The sequence below is a fragment of the Tinamus guttatus genome, unplaced genomic scaffold (genome assembly GCF_059628265.1).
Source record: "Tinamus guttatus ecotype Peru unplaced genomic scaffold, ASM5962826v1 Tinamus_guttatus_pri_ptg000045l, whole genome shotgun sequence".
In the NCBI taxonomy this organism is placed as follows: Eukaryota; Metazoa; Chordata; class Aves; order Tinamiformes; family Tinamidae; genus Tinamus; species Tinamus guttatus.
In genome coordinates this window covers 3,203,658-3,223,185 of record NW_028288579.1, presented here as the reverse complement: position 1 = coordinate 3,223,185, position 19,528 = coordinate 3,203,658, and the positions used below count along the sequence as shown (strand labels likewise).

The 19,528-nt window shown below is 54.3% G+C and overlaps 1 protein-coding gene across 2 annotated transcripts in view; it reads left to right on the top strand.

Annotated features, from left to right (window-relative positions):
- The window catches only part of SLC38A12 (solute carrier family 38 member 12), a 37,143-nt gene that overhangs the window by 15,060 nt on the left and 2,555 nt on the right, over positions 1–19,528 (top strand). For both annotated transcript variants that reach the window (XM_010216029.2, XM_010216028.2), the window contains exon 8: positions 9,846–9,939. In XM_010216029.2, the coding sequence (XP_010214331.2) occupies positions 9,846–9,939 (94 nt within the window). The remainder of the gene's footprint in view (positions 1–9,845; positions 9,940–19,528) is intronic.

Here is a 19,528-nt window from a genome sequence, read left to right as displayed (position 1 = left end):
CCCAGCGCGTCGTCGGGAAGGAGGGACGCGCTGGGAGTTCACCTGGCTGGCGAGGAGCCAGCGCTGGTCTGGATCAATCCCTCGCCGAGCCGTGGCGTGGCCACGGCGTGCGGTAGGGACGCTGCCCGACCCGGGCACCATGTTGTCCTCTGGACCCTGCAGGAAGGTGTTTATAAGACCTTGCCAAAGGAGTTGCGTGCTCTTCGCTAGCATAAATACTCCAGTGTGGTTTATTGTGGTGCCGATGTGGAAATGGAAACAAACGTCCAAAACCAAATCTGCTACTTTCGTGCATAGTTCCAGTTCTGCAAGCCTTCTCTACTGTGCCATTTCTGTATGTGCAAGCACCTGAACTTGAGCCATTGCTCTGACAGGAAAGGAATTAGCACTGCATTAAGCATAAATATCAGTTGCCCTAGCTATGTTTATTGCAGATGCCTCTGAAATACAGTTCTGGATAAAAGCCCAGTCTCGGGGGCCGATTGGAGTCTTCTCATGCCTCATCCAGAGAGCTTCCAATAAGTGGGGTCGGTTAAGTTGCTCCTTTGCTCTGAAGTGGTTGAAGAAGGACAGGAGCCAAGTTAATTTAAAATAAATGGTGTCTGGGTGTGGAAGAGGAAGGCAGTTCTCAGCTGCTTTTTATTGTGGATCTAATAAGGTTGAAGCTGGCACATAGCCTTGTTAATATGGTATAAATCCTGCCTCCTCCACCCCGGTCCATTCTTCTTCCGCCGCCTTGTCGATAAATCCTCTCTGTAGCTCGCTCGTCGCCTGCCCGTGACGGGTGAAGCGGCCGTGTGAGCGGCTCCCGCAGCCGCTGCCTCCGGAGCGCGGAAGGAGCCGGCCCGCGGGCGCCGGGTTCCCCCGGGCCTGGCAGGAGCAGCAGGAGCGCCTGGGAGCGGAGGGAAGCGGAGCGGAGCGGGTGCTGCCGCCTGGAGCTCGGCGTTGGCGTCGGAGCGGTTCGCCCTCCGTGTAAGGAGGAGGAATCAATAGCTCGGGGGCCTGGAGCGTGGTTCTTACATAGAGCAGGTCTGTCTGCTCCGCACTGAGAAGGACTTCTTCTTTCTTGGGTTGTGTGGACGCTTGGGCCGCTCCTGAGCTTTTCAGCTGCCTGAGGCCCGATCCTTGCCCTGGCTGGAAGGCCGGGGTCTGTGCTGGTTCCTGGGCAGGGATGCAGGCCGCCCGTCTGGCCAGATGTGCTGCAGATGTTTCCAACCTTCACAAGAGGCCTGGTGTGACCAGCAGGGACCCCAGCAGGACCCAGCAACACCCCAGGGTAAGCAGTGGCTCTGGCTGTGGCTCTGCTCTGTGCACGTTCCTTTGGTTGTGAACTTGCTGAGCTGCTTTGGGGGGCTCAGACTGCAGCCCTTGCTGCCAACAAGGCCACCCCTAGCAAGGGAGGACCATCTGTCCTCTCCCTACGTCGTGTTCCTTTGGAGTGAGCCCGTTTGGGCAGATCCAACGCTGACGTTTTTCGGTCTCGATACTGAAGACCCGTTTCTCCTGAACGGGCTGGATATCAGAACAGGTATCTGTCCATGATCACCCATTCACTGCACAAATTGGAACTGCTTAACAGCAAGCTAGGAATGTGTTTCCTCTGTGCACTGTTACCTTGTGCAGTGGCAGTGACAGCATCGTAGGAACTAGAGCTGGAGGAGCGCTGTGAAGTCGGCTGAGCAGTCCCCTGGGAGCCTCAGCCCGAGGTTTTTCCTCAACAGCGTGTTTTCCGGGGCTTGTTCAGTGCTTTAACACTCATCTTTGAAACAGAGCTCTGCCTGGCTTCACAGCAGCGTTTTCGTTGGGTACAGCTGCAGTCCTGTTCTTGTCTTTCCTGGAATTGTCACCGGTTCTTCACTATGCAGGTAAAGCACCGGGCTGCACAACTGGACAGCTTTGCCGCTCTAAGCATTGCCAGAAGTTAGTGCAGGAAGGGCTCTGGACAGGGTAGTGTCTCTTCATGTGCTGAAATACGTCTGCAGCTTCTTAACAGCCTCCTAAATTGCACTTCATCTCTGGGTGAGATCACTGACGCTCTTGTCCAAAAATGTGGATTTTTGGACTGCATCAGCAAATCCCACGTGTGGCTCATGCTTCTGTAAGCAGGACTATAAATACAAATAGTGCAGCTGGGATTTAGCTGGCGAGTCGAGGTCGCTCTCATGCTCCCCGCAGAGCAATCTCCTGTTGCGCGGGGCCCTGTGGGGCTCTGTGTCCCCAAGGAGGCGCAGCGGCTCCCCTGTGACCGTGGGTGTCCCCGCGTTGTGCTGAGGTCGATGGGGTTGTGGGTGGCTCCGTGTGGAGCTGGGGCGCGTGGCGGCCCGCGAGGGTGAGCGGCCTTCGGGGACGGCCATCCTTGCAAAAGCAGCTCTAACCCTGGCGCGTCACCACTCGACGTGTTCGCAGGGCCCGTCGTGCAGCAGTGTCACACGAGTCCCCGTCGCCCTCGCGTCCGAGCCGTGCCACCCAGGGGATTTTGGAGTCCATACAAACAGAGTTCTGGTGCCAGCACCCCGCGGGGACGTGCAGGAATCGGGGGCAGCGTCTGCGTGATAACGAACCTCCCTTCCTGCCCTTCTGGAGGAACTCGCGTGTCCCTGGTACCACATGGAGCAACTCGGGGAAGGAGGGGAGGCCCCGGGAAGGGGAAGGCTCCCGCTCCGGAGGCAGCGGGAGGCCGGAGGGCGGCGCGGGCAGCCCTGGCTCTGCGCCGCGCTGCCGTCCTTCCAAGTGTCACCGGCCGCTACGCAGCTCTCCCCATCTCCCCTTTGCTGCTTCCCTGCCGCTTGTTTGGATGCAATTAGAAGATGCAGAGCAGGAGGTAGCCAGGGGTCAAGGAGGCCCTAAAGTGATTACAAAGCGCTGCAAATGGCTGCGCCGTAAATACTCCGGTGATGAGAAATGAGATGGAGTCACCGCGGGGATGTTGCGGGCCTCCGTCTTCTCCTGTGTGATAAGTGATTATGGAGGTGGATTTACCCCGGAGAATGCAAGCTGGCTGCTGGCTGTGCTCCTGGGCCCGGCTGTGCCAGCGACCACAACCCTTGTCTGGAATGACTTTCTAAAATCACTTTGTGCTTGGATTTTCTTTCAGTTTAAGAGGAGAAAGAACTGGTGCTTTGGGGCGCTCCTTCCAAAGCGAGCGGTTCCTAGTGCCCGTTGGAACGGGCCAACTTCAGGAGTCAGGGTGGGGAGAGGTGCCCAGCCCCGTCCTCGCTGTCCGTGTCCCTCGGCCTCCTCGAGCTGCGGGTAGGAGCTCTTCAGTTCCTGCAGTCCTGAGCGTGTCGGATGCCCAGCGAGATCCAAACGTGCAGTGACACTGGCTGTGACATGAGCACTCGTCTGCTGCAGTCAGCGGGGGCTGCGCTAGGGCCTTGCAAAGCTCGAGCTCCTGCTCGGATCCACTGACACGAGTGGCTTCGAGAGCGCGGCGCTTCCTTCTGTGTCCTGCAGCAGGTCTCGATCCGGGAGGAAAGACCGGAATTAAAGCTGGGAGATTTCTGTGTTGTGGCAAAGGAACCGTGAGTGGACGTACCTGGCTTAGGGTCCCGTAGGGACAAAGTGCCACCTGCTTCCTTGGCAAAATTGACCTCGAAGCGGCTGAGATCCTGCTTTGGGGGGTATCTGCTCGCTGTCCAGCGAGACTCAGGCCTGAGCTGGGTGAGAGCCCTTTGGCCCCAGCGATTTGCTCCGTGCGAGCTCCGAATCCCGAGGGCCACAGGGCAACAAGCGGAGCAGCCGGCCTCGCTTATCCACAAACACCGCTCCGTGCTGCCCGAGCCCGCGCGCTGCCCCGCTGCGGCGTCCTTGCTCGGGGCATCGGGAGGTTCAGCTCCCTCCTGCCTCCAGCGTCTTCGAGCAGTCCTTGTTCTGTGCCGGGTTATCTCTTTTCAACCAGCTTCATAGTCTCTTGTCTGCTGATAACTCGCTGCCTATCAGTGTGGCCCCGGCTGCAGCAGCCTCCAGCCTTAAGAGGCTGCAGATCTTCAGCTTTATTAGTTCTTTGTTTCCTTTCCTGCTCTCTAAAAAGCTCTGTCCTGAGCGATGAGCCTCCTTCCGTGTATTTATATCTGTCCTGTCCGCCGCGAGGGGTGAAGCTTCACCAGGAAGGCTTGGATGGCCGCCCTGAGCGAAGTCCATCTGGCTCCTCAGCGGAGCGATGAGCTCATGCGGGAGGGGAGCGCGGCCTGGGCACCAGGAACGCGCGGGATGGCAGAGGGGGCACCGCACGTGGCGCCCGTTCGCCCTGGCAGGTTTACCTGGAAAGCGCTGAGTCCTGGCAGGAGCGAGCGGAGCGGCTGCCGCGGGCTCAGGGGACGCAGAGGAGCTGTTGTAGAGTGTCACAGACTGCAGGTGGGTGTTGCTGTGGCTGTCAGTGGCTTCGAAATGTCTTAAAGCTTCATTTTTCCATGTTTCCGAGCAGCAAATGAGAGTGGGGAAACATTTCTGTCCAAAGTCAGTACTGAAGGTACCCTGAGGACAGCAATGGGCTTCAGGAACACAGATTCAAAAGAAATGACTTTCCTGAAGGCAGTAGCTGCGTTTCGAGCTTGCAGGCAGAGATGAAACCTGTGCCCAGTGTCAGTGCTGGTCAGGGAGGCTCCTGTGCGATGCCTCCTCAGACGTGCTCTAGAGGAGAGCGCTGGCAGGGAGCCGAGCAGCCAGGCCCTGCCTCGTGTCTCGTCCCGTCCAATCTCCCTGTTTGTGCAGACCGGCTCTGGTTTCTTGTTTGTCTGTCCCAGCACTTGTCTGCGCTGCGAAGGGGCTCTGAGCTCAGCCCCATCTTGCAGAGCAGAGCTGGTGTCAGAGTTGCCGCTCCTGGCACCGTGTCCGGAACGTCTGCGTTATCCTAGTGCTCAAGGAGACCTTCCGTGCTTCCAAACGCGTTCAGCAAAGAGCGACCTTCCTCCGGGACGCGCTCATCCAGCAGAGCTCGCGTCCGCCCGCCCGGTCCTGCCTTGGCTGGGAATGCTCCATAGCTCTAGTCTTGGACCTTCCCTGACCGCTCAACGCGGGGCTTTCCAGCCAAGACGGCAAAGTCTACCAGAGCCCTCCCTTGTGTTGAACCAGCAGCTCTTCCTCTTTAACTGTCAGCTTGCTGCTCGTTAGAGCCAAGTCATTTGTGGTACCCTCTATCTTTATTTTAGCAGGGCAAGGGGCACGGGGGTGAGAGGAGCAGAGCTGATGTTGTCCTGAAATGAGCTCTGGGTGAGACACTGGCACTTCTCAAGGGAGCGTGAAGACTTTCAAGGAGGGTCTGTCTTTGAGATGAGCCCTGTTTGGAAGCTGGCAGGAGAAAGGGAAGGGGGAGCTGGAAGTGTAGCCCAGAAAGTTAAATTTAAGGAAAGAACACTGTAATTTCTTCATATTAGGCTGAGGGATCCTTGGCCTGATATTGGAGCCTTGATAGCTCTGTGTTGGTATAATAACTTTGCACTATTTGAATGGATTCGGCCAAAGAGTCTTAGAGTCTCATTTTTGCTCTGCTCCTGGAGTGGTTGCTCCAATGAATAAAATGATTCTTCGTTGTCTCGCTTGCTTCCTGAAAATGCCCTATTTCTACTCAGTCTGGCTGAGATCGCTTCCAGGCTCTAAATCAACAAGAAAGGGTAGGTTCACTGTTCAGTGAGCACCAAATACAGACGTCGTTCTTGTAGATGGGTTTGTGGAGCCTGAAAATGAGCAGGTTCGAGTGGCAGTTATGAATGAAGGCAATTTTCAGTTGGTTCTCTTGCAGATATATGCAGGTTTCAGCCGTAAGGCTGTAGTTACTACATCTAGTACAGGAATCAACGAGGTTTGGGGTGGTAATTGTGCTTTCTGAGCTGATTTTTTGCTTGTTTTTGTTTTTGTAGAAGCCACATGCTGGGAAGCAGATGAAAGCTATTGAACTGTACTGGTTCAGGGTGATTTAAGCACCTTTCAGGTCAATAAAGAACCTGCTTAGTCAATGCAACCCTCTGACTTCGGCGTAGAGCAGCATATTTATATGGCCAGAATTACCCCTGGCTTTAGATGACCATGGTTGAGTAGTTGGGAGCCCTCTTGGTGGTCCTCCTGGCTGAACCCAAGCTGCCCAAACCAGCCAGATGCCCCAATAACACTTGGTTTTACTCTTGTTTCTAAGGATGAACCTACAAACACAGTTACGTAACCGAGTTCTAACGCGGGCGCTCTCATGCAGGCTCCCTGTGTCGCTGTGTTGCGGCGGCGCCGGCGCCTTCGGGGCCACCCCGGGTCGGGCTCCGGCCGGCCCGCGCGGTGCCGGTGACGCCGCAGCTCGGGGGGACGAGCGCTGCGCTGCCTCGCTGCTAATCAGCCCCTAATGTTGTTTTTCTAATGTCTGGAAATGTAATTTTCAGTAAAGCCACCAAACCACTGCTCTTTTCAGACAGCCATGCGCTGGGTTCTCTGCTTTCGGCATGAAGAAAGAAGCTGGAAGGCAAAGGAAGGCTTTTTACATCTGTCATATTTGCTGTGTGTGGATTCCACATATCCACTGCAGAAGGCCCGGGATATGTCTGGCCTTTCCCTTTGAATGGAGGATGTTGGGAGAGAAATTAGGGAATGTCTCTTAGCAGCCAGCCCTGCCCAGGAATAGTAAAGGCCTCTCTGCCATCCTGCTGTGAGCGTAAACAGCGCTCTGTAGAGCTGATGCTCCTCCTTAGCCAAAGGAAAGATTCCTTTACCTCGTTTAAACTTAAGAAAATACATAAATCAGCCCTGTACTTGGGAGCCCAGCGCAGTGATGGACAAGTCGTTATTTGAAGTAGGCTGTTTGTTCTGCCTTGGGTTAATGTGCGGGGGCCTAGGAAGGGAATGATAAACTCCTAGGAAGTATTTCCAGCTAGATCACGAGGTGAACTGGAACCCTCCTGATCTGCAAGAGCTCTGTGTGTTTGAGGCTTGGCAAGACAAACTGGCGCACGGTTCAGGTTGTTTGAATTGCACAGGCAATGAAGCACAGTTTGCAAACTGCATCCCACCGGGGAAGCCTGAGCTTAGCAAACATCAGATAGAGGTTTGGCTGTATGTTTGTCCCGTGTGCTTATTTGGGCTTAATTTTTTCCTTCGGGGGAAATTATGAAACTAAATGCAGAGTAGGAAGGGCACTTAGGTGCCTAGCAGCGAGGCAGATACCTTCCCTCTAAGCATCGTAGTCTTCTCTTGCCCTTTTTGGATGCGTTTTTGGGTAGGCTGCGTGGCCTCGGGAAGTTTCCAAGGTTTTGTAAGATCAGACTGAGCCCTCGCCCCTCACGTCCTGGGGAATGGTGAGGAACTGACTCCCCTTTCCCGTCCTGTGCCGGCTCCTGTGGAGCTGTACACAGTTTCACTTCAAAATGGTGTTGATCTTGCTGTGTGATGTCCTCTCCTGCTCTGCCTTTCTCCTTTCACGCAGTCCGGGGTGCACCGTGGCTTCCCTTCTGAAATGACTGGCACAGATCTCTGCAAAGCAGTGCAGCCTCATCTCATTGCAGGCCTTAGCATCATTCCTATTGATCCTTGGATACCCATCTTGGCTCATTAATGGGCATCGAGTGGGAAAGGTAATACGTGTTTCTATCGCGCTTGAATTCGTCTCACACCTGGTTCCTTCAGACCAATTCCAGGATCTTGTTAGGAACAAAAAACACTGCTGAAGAGGTTGGGGGCACCATGGTTTGTGTCCCCCCTTCTCTCCCTGCCAAATGTGCTGAGGAGGTGGAGAGCTGCGAGGTGCTCTGCTCCATGGCTTTAGGTGTTCAGGGTGCTGGGAGCGACCACAGAAGCTGGAGTGTGAAACGGAAAGGGGCCCCTTGTGCTTCTGTAGGAGTTGTGGGAAAGCACTACGGGGACCCAGGTTCTTCCAGTGGCTAAAGGTGCTTTTTATCCTTTTCAGCAACGGAGGCTCCCGTCCCCTCCGTGCTGTTCTGAGCTTGGTGCTTCGGCCACATTTAGGTTTCAGACCCCGCTGTTTTGGTTTCAGACCCCTTGGATTGAGGCGCTGTTTCCCCAGTCGGTTCTGGTACGCTCTGATTTTCAAAGGCACCCGTTCCTTAGTTCTTACCAGCCCTCATGTCTCTCCTCTCTTTCAGTTTTCTGAAGCTCACACGTACACGATGTGAAGGGAGGTTGGGTTCAGTAGTATGGGGGAGGTTGAGGTCAGTTCCGAGAGATTTGTGACAAACTTGAGCATAATTTCCAGTTATGGAGTTGGTTCTGCTTTGGTTTGCTCTGGGGCTTTGACCGTCGCCTCTCTTCTTATTCAAAAGTTTTAGTCCTTTAGGGGTTGTGTGTGTGTCCTAGGACATAGCAGCAATCTGTGCACAAACCCTGAGGGATGAGAACTGGGAGGAAGAGAATATGAAGATGAAGATGATGATGATGATGATGAAGACTTGCAACTGGTTGTTTTGCTTCTGTGTTAAAACTGCCTTAGTAGTTAAGGCTGTTTGAGCTTAGTTTTGTCAGTTATGCCTGTGATGTAGTATTTTCTTGGTGGTTTCAGAGTTTCCTCCAAGGACCCCGAATTGCTTCACGAATTTGAATTCTCTGCACGCCTTCTGTCCTTCTTTTGCAAGTAGAAAAAGCAAAGTTTGAAGCAAGTGATGGCCCCGGGTCAGAATGCGTCTTGCCCGAGCGACATGTGGAGCCAAGAGTTTGCTGCTCTGGTCCCCTCTCTGGTTTTATCTTGGTCGTCTGAGAATATCTGTGACGTGAGGAGTTTCCAATTTGCCTTGCAGATGTTCTGAGCCCGTCTCAAGGAAAGGTTTCTTGGGGTTGTTCTAATCTTAAAATAGCTTGGATGCCGTGCGGCCAGCGAGCGCGCCGGGGCCGGCAGAGACCTCGAGGCTCCGCGTTCTGCCCTTTCGAGCCTCTGTTCTTCCCTTCTGGTGACACCGTTTTTGGGGAACTGCTTTCAGATGTCATAGAAAAGAGCAACGTGTAAATATTAATGTTGAGTATTTGTCTTTAAAATCCCTTTGGGATGGTGGACACATCCGCACGGTGTGTGCCGGGGTGTCCGGATGCTGCTGCCTGACCGAGCGGGTCTGCGGGTGCCGTCGGCCCGCGCTGCCCCGAGCCGTGTCCTGGTTCCTCTGCAGCCACATCCAGACCTCAGTGGAGCTCTGGCGTCTTCGTGGAGCAAAGTTCTCCTCTTCTCCACGTGGACTAGCCAGGGCTTTGGAGTCCTGCGTCCCCCCGGGAATGGTGCTGCGTGGAGACCATCGCCCGTCAGCCCCTAAATGCGTATCCCAGAGAGGACGTGAGGAGAGAGCTGTCCTAGTGGAGAGGATCTTTAATTTCCACGTTGAATGAAGTTCTTCCTTAGCAGTTACTCTGTCATTTTCCTTACTTTGCAAAGCGTTTCAGCTTCCCAGGTAGTAGCTTAACTGCTGTGGTTTAAACTTCCTCCCATAAAACATGCAGCTTAAAGCTTGGAAAAAGATGTCCTGGAGAGCCCCAGTTCCATAGCCGTTCAGGCCAGAACACCTCAAAGTCGCCCGTCGACGTTAATGCGAGCAGACTGGTCACAGTTACTGCCATGCAGACCTAAATTGAGCATGTACTGGACAAAGATGCCGCAGTTCAATATTTAATGTTGTGTAAAGCTCGCGCTGCAGCGTGTCGCGGGCGGCGAGCCGAGCGGCCGGAGCCGGGAGGATCCCTGTGCCCGGGGCACGTTCTGGGCTAGCAGCAATGCGCCCCAGGCCAGCTGCAAGCCAAGCAGCAGGGAAAGCGCGGGGACAAACACATGTGTCTGCAGGGAAGCTGCAAGGCAAGCCTAACTTCATTAATAAATTGGTCTTAATGAGAGGACTGCTGTTTTTTTAACCTAGCGTATGTTTTTGTTGTCCTTCCAGGCAGCATTCACTCTTCTCCTGGGTCCTTTCACCTTCTTCAATGTGCAGAAGACAAAGTATCTACAGATTATGACCTCCCTGATGAGATGGATAGGTGAGTCTTGGCAAGCCCCCACCTCTTTGCTGTGGATGGAACTGAGTCATGCTATTGATGAATCCTTCTGGCAAGGTTCTTTTTGTTTGGAAACATGCTTGTCAAAACAACCTCTTCAAGGAGGATTGGCCAGGCCTGATAAATCTTTGATCAGGAAAGATGTATTTGTTTTTTCTGGGATGAAATTTCTCACTGAAACTAACACTATTCTTGGCCAGGCTTGCTCTGGTAGACGCAGCTTTAGCCTCATTTATATGTGAGAGAGGGAAGAGTTTCATGTTGGTCTCCTCTGGGCTAAGTACCTTAACCACCAGTTGCTGTTCTGCAGCAAGTCGCAGCGTATGAACAACAGGTTTTGAACAACCCTGGTTTTGATCTAAGAATAAAATGCGCTTCTCTCGCATGCTTTTCCCCTTGTTTTGTCATCTGTTACATTTTTCCCTGGGTCTTGCCTTAGCACAGGACATGCTGCATTGAAAGCTCGAGGCTGAGAGGTGCACGTGTGTCTCAGAGGCTTGTGCTGAGGTTCACATAGCTGTAACCCAGGCAGGAGAGCTGGTGTTTGGCACTAATGGAGTGGATGCGACAGCACCAGCAGCGTTTCCGCAGAGCAGAAATCCCGTTTGATGGCCCCAGACCATCCCAGCATAGGTTAGTGCTGCTCGTGCTGATCACTGATCTGCAAAAGGAGGAAGAGATGGTTCTTGGGCTGTTTCCCACCAGCACACGCGTGCTTGGTTGGCCTGATCTCAGTTGGGAATATGGAACTTTGTGCAGGTTTGAAGGCCCTGATCCTCTTTGGAAACAGCTGGCGGTCACTGCAGGGGAAGAGAGATTCTCTGTTCCCAAGAATATCTGCGGTGGGGTTAAGCAGTTGTCACCTAAGAAAATGAGGTTGGGTTTTAAGCCCTGGAGCCTCAGATGCTGAGCAGCTTGAGTTAACGAATACTGACCTTGGATGGTGTGAAAATCTTGAATGTCGGCTTCTCCCGTTTGTTGTTTGAGCACATGAAAGGTTTGAAAGCCCCCATGTTCTTTGGAGAAAGAGGTTATCTCATTTAGGGATATTAAAGTGAGTAAAAAGTAATCTCTTCTCAGCTCCTTGGCCTGTTTCCAAACACCTGGCCTCTTCTTTCCTGGAAGAGACATCAGTCAGATCTCATCCCGTCTCTGTGACAACCTGGTGCCTGCCAGCTCTGCCACTGGTCTCCTTTTAGCCCTCTCCCAACAACCTGAAGTTTGCTAAACCTTGCCATAAAGGCAAACTGCCTCTTCTTTGTCACTTGATGGAGAGGGACAAAAGCAGCATTTGGAGAAGCGCAGGGAAAATTCATGCGTTAGCCTGATTGATTCCTGCATCAGCCACTGGGGAACGGCTGCCCCAGATAATGATATTTAATGACTCTGACAGTACCTCGGTGGCAACTTGGAGCGATGGATTCCGTATGTGTACAGTGAGGGATGGGTTTATTAGGAAGGACTATTTATCAGAAGGCACGTGTGCAGGGGACGGCGTGACGGTCTCCGCTGCAGATTCCGGGCTGCCTTCCTGCGTGTTCCCACATCGCCCGTCACCTCCCTTTGCAAAAACAGGGCTCCAGGTTGGACACGGGTGGCCCTTGTGCTGGTGAGGGGGCTTGGACAAGATTCCCATGAAAGCCTCTAGCCTGTGTGTTTAGTCCCTTGGACTCCTTGGACAGGGAATGGCGGGATGTGGGCTCTCCTCCTGCTGCAGTGTGTCCCTTTTCCCTCGGTTTGGGCTCAGCCCGGCGCTGCTGGAGGTGGTTCTGTCTCTGCAAGGCTCCGAGCAGCAGGGCTGACTGCTGGAGCTGCTTCCTTTGTGAACAACGTCTTCTTCCCAAGCAGGTAGTGGGCTGTTCGGTTTACCTGTGTGTGCCAGCGCGGATGGGCAGCAGACCCACGCCGGGCATCATTACGTGAAACACCAAACCCCCTGTTTGGGCTGTGAGGCCGTTGCGGGCTGTCCCCCATGCAGGACCCCCTCCTCGCACACCCTGTCCCCAGGCTGGTGCAGGCCCCTGCATTTCGCAGCAGCGGTGCTGATGTGGGGCTGCAGTGCCCCAGGTGCGCCGGGGAGGAGGATGGCAGGGGCTGGGAGGAAGGCTCTTGGCAGCACAGCGAGTCGCTGCGTGTGAAGGTCATTGCTGCTCGTGTTTGCAGCCGTGTCAGCCCTGCCTGCGGAAGTTGCTTTTCTTCTTTCTCATCATCTGAGTGATAATCAAGTGTCAGCGGCCTCTTTGCAGAGCCTTGTGCTCGTCACGAGCAGCGCGTCGGTAACGAAGCCTGCAGCGCTCCCGCTCCGCACCGCGCGGGGAAGAGAAACCTCACTCAGTCCCTGGGTGAGAAATACCCCGTCTTCAATATGAGGAGCTGAATTGGAAAGAAGAATAGAGTCAGGTCGAAGATTGTGGAGATGCAGCTGGATGTAGGGCTGATCCCGCTCGCCTTTTTCATCGTGGGGTGGAGGGCTGGCCTGGAGAGGTGCCTCTCAAGTCTTGGGAAGGAGAGCGCTGCGGAGGGGCTCGGGAGCGCTGCCCGAGAGCCCAGACACGTGGAGCTTTGCTGCTTGGGCCTGCTGCAGCCAGAGAGCCCGCCTGGAAGCAAGGCTGGCACGGCGCGGCGTTCCTGCTGCCGGGACTGCTCGGAGCGCGGATCTGCGGCTCCAGGGGGAGAGGGGCTGGGAGCAGAGCCCGTGGATCCAGCGGCAGCTTTCCCAAGAGGAACAGCTCCCGGCTGGTGTGCAGCGGTGGGTGCGTGCCGGGGCTGACCTTAGTGCCGTGCTTGGTGTGTGAACCAAAGGGCTTCTCTGCGCCCAGAGCCGGCAGCGTGTGGGCTCTGCCGGCACCGGCCCCCGGCCCGGATCCAGCCGCAGACGCTCCTCTCCCTGCTGCGTCTGCTCCTGCTGGTGCCCGGGCCACCTCCGAAACCTCGGGATGCAGCTGGAGACATCCACGGGGCGAGGGGAGGAGAAGGGGCTTCAGCCAGCAAAAAACAGGTAATGTTCAAGGTGAGACCTTGATTTGAGTTAGGGATCAAACGAGTGCTTGGGCAACACTGCTAAGAGTACACCCAGGATCCAACCCAGCAACGTGGGTGATCTGGGATAGGAAGGATTCCTTCCCCAATGGTTATTTCTTTCCTTTCAGAGAAAACTTAGACTAAGCCATCCCAAGGTTAGACTGAGCTGTTGGGGTTTAAAACTCTGCTGCTCAGGAGGCTCCAGGTTCCCTTTTTCCCTGCAGGGTTTATGTCCTTGGTAATGACAGACTGCTCGCTTTAGCCACTTGGTGTCTGGCCGTTTTCCTCCTCCTCTCTCCAATCCTGATCACATAGGTGGTGCTGGGGGCGAGCTGCAGCAGGATGGGCCGGGAAGCTGAGGACAAGGAGAGGGCTTGGAGCTGAGCTCAGCCGTGGGGCTGCGGCGCGGTGGGCAGTGAGTGAGGAAGCCGAGGGGCCGGCGCTGCGGCAGGAGCAGCGGCTCCGCGCGCCGTGCTGCGGTGAACATTGCTGCTCTCATTGAGCACTCCCTGGCAAAGCTTCCCAGGCAGTTCCCACCTGGGATGTTTGCTGCATGTGCTGCTCTTGATGTTATATCGTAGTTATTAAAGTATTGTATTTTAATAAAGAGACATTTTATAGAGGAATAAACTTCGGGGCTGGGCTGCTGCCCGCTCCGTTCCTTCTCCCTGTAGCACAGTTAGACCGTGCTGCATCCGCTCCCCGAGCTGCAGCCCTTCCGAATGGTGGGCATAAAACTGGCAGTCGTTAATGCAGTGTGTGGCCCAGCTCCGTCCTGGTGCCCGGCCTGCTGCAGTCCAGCCGTGTGTCCGGCTGCGCAGGGGACGGTGCTGGGGACAGGCTGCAGGGAGCCGCTCCGAGCGGCGCCGCCGTCCTGCCGTCCCCAGCGGGTCAACTGGCCCTGCTCCAGGGGACCCGGCGTGGGGACCCGGCGTGGGGACCCGGCGTGGCTCTGCCCTTCTCCCTTAACTGCAGACCGTAAACACTAAAGCGGAGGCTGATGGAGGGGGGCGTGTTGGTTCCCCAGAGTCCTGTATTTCCAGTATCCTGCGGAGATTAGTTCGCAGTATCCGCAGTCCTCAAGGACTCCTGGGACTCCTCTTTTCCAGATTAAAAATGGAGCAGTTTATGGAAGGACCCATTAGGCCTCTGCCCTCGCCTCTCACAGAGCAGCCCATAAGGGAATGACAAGGAAGATGGAACTGAACTGTAAATCAGGACATTGTTGCACATTGAATTGTTTTAAGGATACCGACAACCTTCTTCCGCAAAGTTACTTTATGTGTCTATATCCCTTTTGAGCAGAGAAAGCTGCCGCCAGAGCCTGGGGTAAATAATTCACTAAGAGAAGTGCATATATTTATGAAGAGTTAGTTAAAAGGCTGTGCGTCTGTCATGGCTGCTTTTGGAGCTGGCAGCTGAGGAGCTGCTCTCGGTGGTGCTCGTGGGCGAGGGAGATGCCCCGTTGGCTGGATGCAGGTGGGGAGCGACACGCGGTGCTGGACGGGGCTGCCCGGGTCCTGCCGGAGCAGTCGGCGTTCCTGAAAAGAGCCCTGTACCTGTGCGGGCTCCCCAAAGGCCTGGGCCGGGCGCAGTCACACCGGGGTGTGCGATATCCCCTTCTCACAGGAGAGTCACTAAAGCACGAAGAGGGAAGCAACTATCAAAGCTAATAGACCCAGTCAATAGCAGAGCTCAGAACTCTGAGCTAAGCCCCAGCTGTAAAGGCTTTATGGTGCTTAAGCCAATGGTGACTGAAGGAGAGAGGACAATAAACTACACGGTGAATTTCCAGCAGAGCCAGACAAACCTCCCTGGCTGCTCCCGTCTTCCCGTATGGTGAGATAAAGCATGGTGATAAACACCAGGATACAGAGCTCTCTTTCTCGCTATGAACTGTTATTGGTATGGAGATGTCCACGGAGACCAGCAGACGTGGGCTGAGAGCAGAGCAGCTCCAAGAGTCACACAGCAGGAGCCGCTACCAGGGTGGGGAAGTTACTTGTAAATCTGAGTTATCCTGTAGCAAACACCACCCCAAACCATGGAGAAAAGCAGAGGGATAGTCTCTGCAGCAGCAGTATTCATAGGATCATAGTGATCAGCAGAGACCTTCAGGATCATCAAGTCCAGCCGTAACGTCGGAGAGGGCTGCAGCAGGAACTAGCAAAGTGTGGCAAGGTGGGTGAAGCGGCACAGCGAGCAGCAGCGCAGGGGGACTCGGCGCCTCCCTTTCTCGAGCTGCCTTTTTCTTGCTTCCTTGGTCAGCTGTATCGTGTCTCTGATCACAACACCCAACACGTTGCTGTGCTTCCCCTGCTGCAGGAGCAGCCTTGCAGACTGTGCAGGAGTCTTTGGGGCAGGGAGGTAACTTGTTCCTGCAAGTTCTTGCCCTCCACCAGAAGACCCAGCCATAGTGATGCTCCACAGCTTTCCATAGCTGATCATTTTCTTCTGGGAAGTGATTTCTCTCCTCTTCTCTTTTTGACATCTCTCTCAAGAGAATTGCTGTCTTCTACACACAGATCCATCTTGCTTCCTCACAGTCTCCGCACTCATAAATCCTTCATCTTCCCAGAGACGGTGCTTCAGGCTCAGACATTACCTAGGCTGATCCTTAACTACTCCAGTTCCCACATTTGATGGGGCAAATCTGGTTTTCATATTATCCCTTTACCATCCTTTCATGTAGAAGCTTCCTCTGGAGCCTGGAACAATTTACCAGTTGCTGCTCCAGAGCTTAGAAAGCGAGAGGTCATAAGCAGGTGACAAGATATGGTTTCTGCAGGAGAAACGGTGTAACTGAGTCCTAAATTCGGGGATGAATGTCTTCATTTCGGATGCTTTGTTCTGCCAGTGACCTGAGCTGTGGCTTAGGACTCGAGATACCAGGGCATCCGTAACACCCGGCGCCCCGGGGAGCTGCACTGGGCATTTAGCTATGCCCGGAGAACTCAGGGATGGCAGCTGGCTCTGGGGTGAGGAGATGACAGTCTGGAAATGGAAAGACATCAATCACAGTGATGGGCAAACCAAGGGATGGCTCGGGATGCCGAGGGTGACGTTGTCTTGACGTGACACTACGGTTCGGTATGTGCAGAAGAGACAGTCTCGCTTTCTCGCTTCTCTTGCAAAGCTGCCTAACGATAAACTGGAGGAAGTCCATTCCCCCGTTCTGAGAGCAGCCTGGTGTGATCTGGTGAGTCTGCAGGACCAAGGTTGCCGTGGGGAGACTATTCCCTAGAGCTGGGTTATAGTCTGCAAGCTCCTTGCTCGGGGTCCTGCAGAGGACAGCCCAGGAGGCTCACGAGGATTGCGTCCTCCCGGAATCCATCCCGCAGCCCCACGTATGGAAAGGGGCGCCGCGGGCGCGCGTTGCGAGAGGGCCATTCGTTACCGTTATCTCTCGGCATGTGGGTTCTCCGCTGGGACAGGAAGGCTCCATCACAGCATGGCTCCATGTGCGGGAAGGGGAACATGCGGGCGGTGGCGTTGGGCTCTGCGTGTGGAGGAGACTCGAGGCAGGGTTGGACACGCGGGCGGTGGCGTTGGGCTCTGCTTACAGAAGAGGTTCAGGGCAGGGCTGGAGCGGTGTCATCTCAACTGCGGTATTTCCTCCCCGCCTCCACTGCTCTGACTCTCACTGTGCGGGTAGCTCTAATGTAGCCCTTCCTCTGATTTGTTTTTTTTTCCAGTAACTCTTGTGCTCTCCTCTGGCATGGAGCTGCCTGCCCCTGTCTTTCCAGAGCCAGTAAAGCCAGCCTAGTTTTACAGGGACCGGTGCTTTAAAGATGAGAGTTTACTGTGGGACCTGGGGAGCTGTATCTGCGTTTGGCCCCCTTCCTGGGATCACGGAGAGGTTATCCAAAGCCACAGCTCTGCAGACCCTCCCTTCTGAGCTCATATCCTCCTTGCCAGTGCAGCTCTTTCCAAATTGTCTAAAAGCACATTCCATGTCTGTGTAAAAGCACATTCCATGTCTGTGTAAAAGCACATTCCATGTCTGTCTAAAAGCACATTCCATATCTCTCCTGCCTTTTCCCAGCAGTTTAGGGTCCTCCCATTATTTTCTACATGCCGAGAGAGAAGGGCCACCAGGTAAAACATCCTGCAAGGATAACGTAGGGTCTTGCTAGGGGCACACTGGGAGAGAGAAGCCAGGACCTCATTCTCAGCACCAGCTCCTCCTCTTTAGGAATCTCTTATGATCGGAGGGAAAATAAAGTGTTTCAGCTATTTTTTTCCTCCTGCGACTGCCGTTTTGCAGAGAAATGAAGCACAAGCATGAGACAGCATTTATCATTTCCAAAGGTATTTGCTCTGATGCTGCAAAACAATGCTTAAACTCAGTGAAGATAATTCAGCCATTCTGTTATGTTCACTGCTTCTCTATATAGCTCTGTTACATTTCTATCGAAGCTCACAAAAATGTGCGTTTTAATGTCCCCAGACTCCCATATTTTGTGGGCATTCTGATATTTGGATGTGTGCTCATCCATATTCATCCTTTTTCCATCTGCAAGAAGCCCAGCAGAGCTGCCTGGCTCCGAACGACGCATCCCGCGTGGAGCGGGGCCGGAGCTGCCTCCAGGGAAGAGCTGCTCTTCCTTCCCGGAGCAGGACAGGTCTGCAGGGAGAGGCGATGGAACAGGGGTCATGGCACAGCCCAGCTCTCTCCTAACAGCATCCCCCCCTTCTCATTCCCTAGGCTCATTTAAAAGGATGCTCCCGGCTCCGGAGAGCAGGAGACGGGATGGGTGCAGTGTCCTCGTGCCTTGGTGACTGCAGAGCCTGCGCAGTGGCGTGTTGGGCTGGAAGGGGTCCAAGGCTGTTGTGGATGATGTTTTCTCATCCCCGAAGCGTGCTGCTCCGATGCTCTGTGCTGTTTGTTGAGAAGAAGCTCCGGGTTTTTCACCGCCGTGTCGCGCTGGTGGAGGAGCAGTGTGTTGGGAGCGTTGGTGTCGCAGCGAGGGGTGGCCTGGAGCGGTCCCGTGGACGGAGGAGGCGGCGAGCAGGGTCCCGGGCTGCCCCGTCTGCTCCACGCTGCCCGTCACTCCGTCCGTCAGCCTCTCTTCATCCTGATTTATCATCCAGCCTAACTGGGTTTCAGAGCCTCGTTTCAGCCCTGCCTCCTCCCAGGGACAGGGCGATAAATCTAGGATGCAAATGTGTTAACTCTCTGATTGCAGGCGCAGGACAGGGAAAACCTGCATTCCAGGAGGGAGAGCACAGCTGTGGGGGCAGGATTGCTGTTGTGATCTCCGGGTTTGCCGCCCGTTTTCCACCTCCCTCAAGGATAATATATCCATGGAGCGTTAGGCAGGGGCAATGTTCAATCACAGCATCTCCTCCAGAACTGGGAACTTTTAGGGGAGAGATTGGTTTATCCCGTGTACTTGGTTCGTGGGGTGGCAGGAGGAAGGAGAAAAAAAAACAAACAAACATGGAGTAGTGTTTTGATCTTGTTTGTACCGTTTCTTGTTTATGGTAGAGCACCAAATGTAGCTGAACAAAGTCAGGTTTGTGCTTTGGGCCAGTAGGATCTAAAATGTCTGAGGAGATTCTCTGATCCTGTTTAGGAATCTGCTTCAGTCCATGGAAACAAGCAGGAAGCAGCTCTCTGTGGCACTGCCAGCTCAGGCAAGCTCTCAGATCCTAGACTTCCTAAATATCAGAGCACGGTTGTCTCCAGCCCCAGGACTCCCTGGGTCTCGCTAGGAATGACGGGATAACTGGCAGATGCCTTGGAGCAGGTCTCCTTTCCCAAAATAGTGTGGGAGAGTGGGGAAGGAGGGCTGTGTTGTATACAGGTGAGCACTGGCGTAAGTGAAGAATCCAAGGGGTTTTGCTTTACATCTAGATCCAAGAGAGGTGCTAAGGGATATCGGGGAAGAGCAGAAGAGTGCGATTTCTTTAACAAAATGAGGGTTGCACCAGGGCAAGGAAGGCGCTGTTGAAGGAACGTCATGGTCTCCCAAAGACTGGTGCAGCGTTTCAAACCATGTCCCAAGTGTTCAGTGAGACATCACAGCTTGTCTCTTGAAAACAGTAAGAGTTTAGACCTTAGTCCTGGATTATCACTCCTCAGACTATTAGAAGATTTAATTTCTGAAAGAAAATGTAAGAAAAAGAAAAAGTTCTCTGAATTCTAGTTTGTTAAGGCTGTAGAGTTCTATCTGCCGCTTAGGAAACGCGCTGGAAGCAGCCTGATCGTCCAGGACTCCGGAGCAGCAGAACACACGCGGGCAGCGAAGCCCTGGGGTCTCCCAGTGAAGGTGCCCTTGAAGCCCAGGCGCTGCCGTTGGCACCAGGGTGGAAGCGGCGTGTGGAGCCACCGGTGAGAGGGCTGCGAGATGGAAATAGGTCACTCGTTACCCTTGGCTGAGCGTGGTTGGTAGAGATTTACTGTGTGGTGTGCAGGGGAAGAGGAACAAGCTGCTGCAGTTAAATCAAGATACAGAAAGGGTTGTTTTGGGCTTCGGAGGGCACCCCGTTCCCACGCGAGAGGGGCAGGAGCAGCCTCAGTGCGTTTCCAGTTACCTCCCCTGCC